The sequence below is a fragment of the Microcaecilia unicolor genome, chromosome 4, assembly GCF_901765095.1.
Source record: "Microcaecilia unicolor chromosome 4, aMicUni1.1, whole genome shotgun sequence".
Taxonomy (NCBI): Eukaryota; Metazoa; Chordata; class Amphibia; order Gymnophiona; family Siphonopidae; genus Microcaecilia; species Microcaecilia unicolor.
The window spans coordinates 16,788,021-16,794,515 of record NC_044034.1 but is presented as its reverse complement, the minus strand read 5'-3'; the positions used below and the strand labels follow the sequence as shown (position 1 = coordinate 16,794,515).

The following is a 6,495-nucleotide window of genomic DNA, read 5'->3' as shown; positions in this document are numbered from 1 at the left end:
AGGGGGGTGGTGGTGGTGGTGGTGGGGTTGACCAAACACATATGCACTGTATGTAAATAATAAATGCTCACTTACATTCACCTAAAACTTGTTTCAATGAGTCTTTGTCTTGCTCTTACACCAAGCTGGTAGGCATTGAGCTCTGCTCTGTGGGCTGGGGGTGGAGGGGGCTCCTCTTCCAGCTCATCTGGGGCCTCTTCTGGTGGTGGCTGTGGCTCCTCTGGGAGAGGCTGTCCTCTGCGCTGGGCCAAATTGTGTAACATACAGCACGCCACAAAGATCTTGGCCACCTTTTGTGGACTGTAGAGCAGCTCTCCTCCAGACCGGTCCAGACAGCGGAAGCGGTTTTTCAATAAACCAAAGGTGCGCTCAATGATCCCCCGGGTGCTGCGATGTTTCCTGTTGTAGGTTTCTTCTGGCCCTGGTTGTGGGTGGATCAGGGGGGTCATAAGCCATGTCCTCTGCGGGTAGCCTCGGTCACCTTTGCAGAAAAGCAGAATGAGATAGATGAGTGTGTATCGCTTGGAGCAGGTACAGGGGGGGCGGGGGGGATTTGGATAGTGGGTTGTGGTGGAGGAAGCCAGGGCGGAGGGTTGCCCAGTGGAGGAGGTCTAGTATGGGTGGTACATGCATGTTGCACTTACCTAGTAGCCATCCACCAGTGAACTCCCCTCGCTCGAACCTGCGGAAGATGCCCGAGTGCTGTAGGATGTAGGCATCGTGGCTGGAGCCGGGGTACCTGGCACACACGTCTAATATCTCCCCCCTGGCATCACATACAACTTGCATGTTCATAGAATGAAATGCCTTCCTATTTCTGTAGGTGGCTTCGTGTGCCCGGGGGGGTCTGAGGGCTATGTGTGTGCAGTCTATCACACCGATGACCGAGGGGAATCTAGCAACAGCATAGAAGGCGGCCATGTTGTTGTGCAGAGCCTGGGGGGTGGTGGGGAAAGTGATGTAGTGTGAGGTGTGAGTTATGAAGGCATCCAGGAACTGGGTGAGACAGTGTGAAATAGAAGCCTGGGTGAGGCCTGTGTTAGCAGCTAATACGGATTGAAAACTGCCAGTGCCCAGGACAGAGAGAGCGGAAGTGATTTTGAGGTGGGCAGGGATGGGGTTATTCCTACGTGTCTGGGGCTGAAGGAGGGGTTTCAGCTGCTCACACAGCTGACGAATGGTGGCCCTATCAAACCTGAACCTGTTAGACACTGCTGGTCAGTGAGTTGTAGGAAGGTGGTGCGGGGCCTAAACACTCGGGGCCGTGAATACCTCCTGCGGTGGGTGGCCTCTTCGTGTAGCATGAATGCCACAAGTGCATTAAGTGCATCCATATCCCCACCACCAGTGCAAGTATTAGGACTAGTAGTCAAAAAGCAACACACACAGATCTGTCACTTCCAGCCACCACGCCCCTCTGGCCACTCACTCGCCAAACAGTACAGGCACACAGAGACAAACGGAGGTCAGGGAATACAGTATACACGTGGGAAGAGTGAATGGGGAGGGGGAGGGGGAGGGGGAGGGGAAGGGGCGATAGAGCAAAGGAGTAGGAGTAAGGAACGGTGAAAGGGTAAGACACAAAAAGAGGCAGGGCACACAGACGACCGTCACAGGTACTGAACACGCTCGGCTTTCTCTCTGCAACCACCACTTCAGCTCTTCCACCAACAATATCGCCACTCTCCAACTACACACAATCGCTAATGAGTCTAAAGACGCTTTCCCCCTTGCTCTGGTCGCTTTTATTTCGGGTCCATCATATTACGCCCATCTTCCCGCTCAACCAGAGCCATTTCGCTATTCGTTATACGTTGTACCCGTCCACGTCGTATCACCGCCCCTAACACGCCCCCGACACGCCTCTTATTTGGGCGTTTTTACGTCCACGTACGAGCGACACGGACGCACTGAAACATTGCTTTCGATTATATGGATTTACTCGTTTTTGTGAGATTAACGTCCATCTCCCGATTTAGGTCGGCTCTTGGGCGTTTTTCTCTTTCGATTATAAGCAGGATGGGGTGCTAGGATTATGGGTGTGTGCTGGATGTGGATGTGATGGGGCATGTGGGGATCTGTGTAAGGGGGTTGTATGGGAGGTGTGTGTGTTTTGGGGGTGAAGGTTTATATGTGTAGAGGGAGGTAAGAAGGATGTGGGAGACATGTGTTTTGGGAGGCGAATACACATATGTGTGTAGAGTATGCTGCAGAAAGGGGATGCACATGCAGGATGGGGGAGGTGCTGTTTTATGTGGGATCTGGACTTGTGTGATAAGGGCCTGTATCGCATGCTCTTCCTTCCCTTCCCCTCTCGAATTCATGCTCTATCCCCACCCTTTCTCCCTTCCAAACCCACTCCCTGAGCCTCTCCTCTCCCTTCACTCTACTGCTACTTTCTGGTTTGCTCAGCTTTGACATACCGCTCTTAATAAACATGTCAGGTTTAGCCCCGATCCTCCCTCCCTCAGCTCCTAGCCGCCTCCTGACTCCCTCCTAGACTCCCAATTCTGCCCTTTTCTCTTCCTCCTACCCTCTCCTCCCTCAGCCAGGATCACCCGACTCAAATCAGCTCCTGCTGGCTTTGCTTCATGTGTCAGGGGTCTGCTCTCTCTACTTCCTGCTGCTTTTCTGGTGGTACTACCCAGCAGGGGCGTAGCCAGACAACAGATTTTGGGTGGGCCTAGGCAAGAAGTGGGTGGGCACCAATTGTTCTCTCCCCCACCCCACACCAAAACAATATCTCAGTTGGTGGGAAAATGCTTCTCTCCAGTCTCCATCTTGGTAGTCTGCAGCAGGCATGCGCTGAAAACTGAGCATGCGAAGGTGCCAGTATTGTGGAGAGCAGCATTTTCATTACCATGTGCTACTGTTGGATGGGCCTGAGCCATAAGTGGGTGGGCCCTGGCCCACCCAGGCCCACCTGTGGCTACACCACTGGTACCCAGGCTCCCTGACATCCATGGTCTGAGTTTGCACTGTGCAAATGGGAGCCACTTTTTCTTCTGGTGCCAGGACTGCCACTAGCTGCTGACTGTTATGTACATAAGTATATAAGTATTGCCATAGTGGGAAAGACCAAAGGTCCATCGAGCCCAGCATCCTGTTTCCAACAGTGGCCAGTCCAGGTCACAAATACCCGGCAAGATCCCCAAAATGTACAAAACATTTTATACTGCTTATCCCAGAAACAGTGGATTTTCCCCAAGTCCATTTAATAATGGTCTTTGGACTTTTCCTTTAGGAAGCCGCCCAAACCTTTTTTAAACTCCGCTAAGCTAATCGCCTTTACCACATTCTCTGGCAACGAATTCCAGAGTTTAATTACACATTGAGTGAAGAAAAAATTTCTCCGATTCGTTTTAAATTTACTACAGGAATCCTCCATACGGAGAACCACAGTGACAGCGCTGCGGGAACGAAGCTCCTTACACGGAACAGCAGGGATATTCCAGAAGGAATACAGCTCTATACATGGAGTGATGTTGGTCCCTGCAGGAATTTCACTCATGCAATACCAACAGAAACCAAATTCCCACCATGGCAGTTAATGACACAGGCCCTCTTTTCATTCCCCGTTTTACTGAGTTGAGCGATTAATCTCATTACGTCAATAAGTGAAAACGACAACGACAGGAAGAGAGCAGAAGTGAGGCAGCCACCAGTTCACCGAGGGCCTTTTACTTACCACTTTTGGGAGCAGAGCTGCGACCACATCTTTGATAGCTTCCCGTAAGTGAGATACATCAATGACAGACCCCAGGGTCAGTAGGGCATCCTAGAAAAGCAGAAAGAGATACAGGGATCATGACATGGTCAAGGCAGTGATGATACCTACTGCCCTCCTCATATGAACCTTCTCCACCTCTGCAATAAAGCTTCCTTTCTTCAGATTTCCATCTCCACCCACCCATACAGCTCTCAGATCTACCAAGTCTCTTGCCTTGGGGCATTAACTTCTGAGTATCTACTAACTGTCAGTAAATTAGTCACATTTATTCAATAAAAGTACATTTCAGAAAAAAAGAAAAGAGACTTCTGGTGTGTGCTGATGTGCCGAGGTTAAACTTCTTGGATATTAAAGCTTCAAGGATATTAGGCTTTAAGAGGCCTTGACAGCACTTGATAATGGATTTCTAAGCAAACAGTCTGTCCTGCATCAACATAAACCACATGTACACGTATGGAAACCTCAGAAACACTGACATTTTTAGATGAAGTTGCATTATCCCATAACTTAAATGTTACCATCATAGTAGACTTGTGTCTGGTCATCCTCTCAACGCACATCACAGTATCCTGGAAAATCATTACTGCAGTGGCTCAACTTTACTTTATAACAAATACAGCTGTTGCCATCTAACCACCTCTAAGCTTTTGTTCCATTCCTTCCACACAGGATTCCTTTGTGTTTATCTCATGCATTTTTGAATTCCGTTACTGTTTTCATCTCCTCCATCTCCCACCAGGGGCATAGTCAGACCTCGGCAGGAGGTGGGGCCAGAGCCTGCGGTGGGGGGGGGGGGGGCACTGTTTAGTCGCTGCCCCCTTTCCGCTGCCACCAACGCCCGCCCCCTGCCCCGCCGTCGCATCAGGTACCTTGTTTGCTGGCGGGGGTCCCCAATCCCCGCCAGCCGAAGAGTCTTCTTCAGCACCGGTCGACTCCGGCGCCTTCATTGTGTGATCATCTGTTTCTGACGCCTTACGTCCTGCACGGGGCAACATGCACGGTACAGGACGTAAGGCGTCAGAAACAGATGATCACACAACGAAGGCACCGGAGTCGACTGGCGCTGAAGAAGACTCTTCGGCTGGCGGGAATTGGGGACCCCCGCCAGCAAACAAGGTACCTGATGGGGCAGGGAGTGGGTGGCGGTGGGGGGGGTGTCAAATGTAGAGGGGGCCATGGTGTAATCTGTGGGGGCCCATGCCCCCGTGGCCCCACGTAGCTACGCCCCTGTCTCCCATAGGAGGATATTCCAGGTATCTACCACCCATTCTGTGAAAAAGTACGTCTTGATGTTATTTCTGAGTCGACCCCCCTGAAATCTAAATTCAAGTTCTCTAGTTCTACCACCTTCCCGCCTCTGGAAAAGGTTTGTTTGTATATTAATACCTTTCAAACATCTGAAGGTCTGTATCATATCACCCCTGTCTCTCCTTTCCTCCAGGATGTACATCTTCAGGTCATCGTCCCTCCTCATATGTCTTGTGACGCAAAGCCCATACCATTTTTATCACTTTTCTCTGAATTGCTTCAAGTCTTTTTACATCCTTAGCAAGATACAGCCTCCAAAACTGAACACAATACTTTACGTGGGGCTCACCAACGACTTGTACAGAGGCATCAACACCTCCTTTCTTCTGCTGGTTATACCCCCTCTATACAGGCCTTTCTCTTTTCATTCATTACCCATATCTTTAGAAGGGTAACAGATACAATACAATCAATGGTATTAAGCCATTTAGATTACTGCAACGGAATTTATGCAGGTTGTAAAGAACAACTAATTAAGAAACTTCAGACTGCCCAGAATACAGCAGCTAGACTGATCTTTGGAAAATCAAAATTTGAAAGTGCCAAACCCCTTCGTGAAAAATTGCGTTGGCTTCCCATCAAAGAACGCATTGCCTTCAAGGTTTGCACTCTGGCCCACAGGATTATTTACGGCGTAGTTCCTGGATACATGTTGAACCTACTATATCTGCCACCCAGAAACAGTACCAGTCTATCCCGAACTTACTTAAATTTACATTATCCAAACTTCAATGGTCTTAGATACAAATCAACTTATACATCCAGCTTCTCTTACATAAGTACACAACTGTGGAACGCACTGCCTAAAACCGGGAAATCAATTCATAACCATCTTAACTTCAGGAAGTCACTGAAAACCACCTTGTTTAAGAAGGCCTACCCCTCAGACCCAACTTCATTTTCTACTTCCTGTGATACAGCAAAACTATGGACCGTATTGGACTTTTTATCATAGCTTTGTTGCCTTATACTCATGTTATCTAGAGGTTTACTACTATTTTGTAGAGGAGTGTGGTAGCCGTGTTAGTCCACTCTTAAGGTTATCAATAGAAATCAAACAAAATAAAACATGGAAAAGAAAATAAGATGATACCTTTTTTATTGGACATAACTTAATACATTTCTTGATTAGCTTTCGAAGGTTGCCCTTCTTCGTCAGATCGGAAATAAGCAAATGTGCTAGCTGACAGTGTATATAAGTGAAAACATTCAAGCATTACTATGACAGTAAAATAGATACCATTGGAGATTCTACATGGAATGTTGCTACTATTGGATATTCCACATGGAATGTTGCTATTCCACTAGCAACATTCCATGTAGAAGGCTGCGCAGGCTTCTGTTTCTGTGAGTCTGACGTCCTGCACGTACGTGCAGGACGTCAGACTCACAGAAGCAGAAGCCTGCGCGGCCACATAGGTGATCCACAAGGGCCGACTTCTACATGGAATGTTGTT

The 6,495-nt window shown here is 48.7% G+C and overlaps 1 protein-coding gene across 1 annotated transcript in view; it reads right to left on the bottom strand.

Annotated features, from left to right (window-relative positions):
• Nucleotides 1-6,495, bottom strand: part of PDE2A (phosphodiesterase 2A) — a 687,803-nt gene that overhangs the window by 297,898 nt on the left and 383,410 nt on the right. The window contains exon 2 of the mRNA XM_030199986.1: nt 3,689-3,778. Coding sequence (XP_030055846.1) covers nt 3,689-3,778 — 90 coding nt within the window. The remainder of the gene's footprint in view (nt 1-3,688; nt 3,779-6,495) is intronic.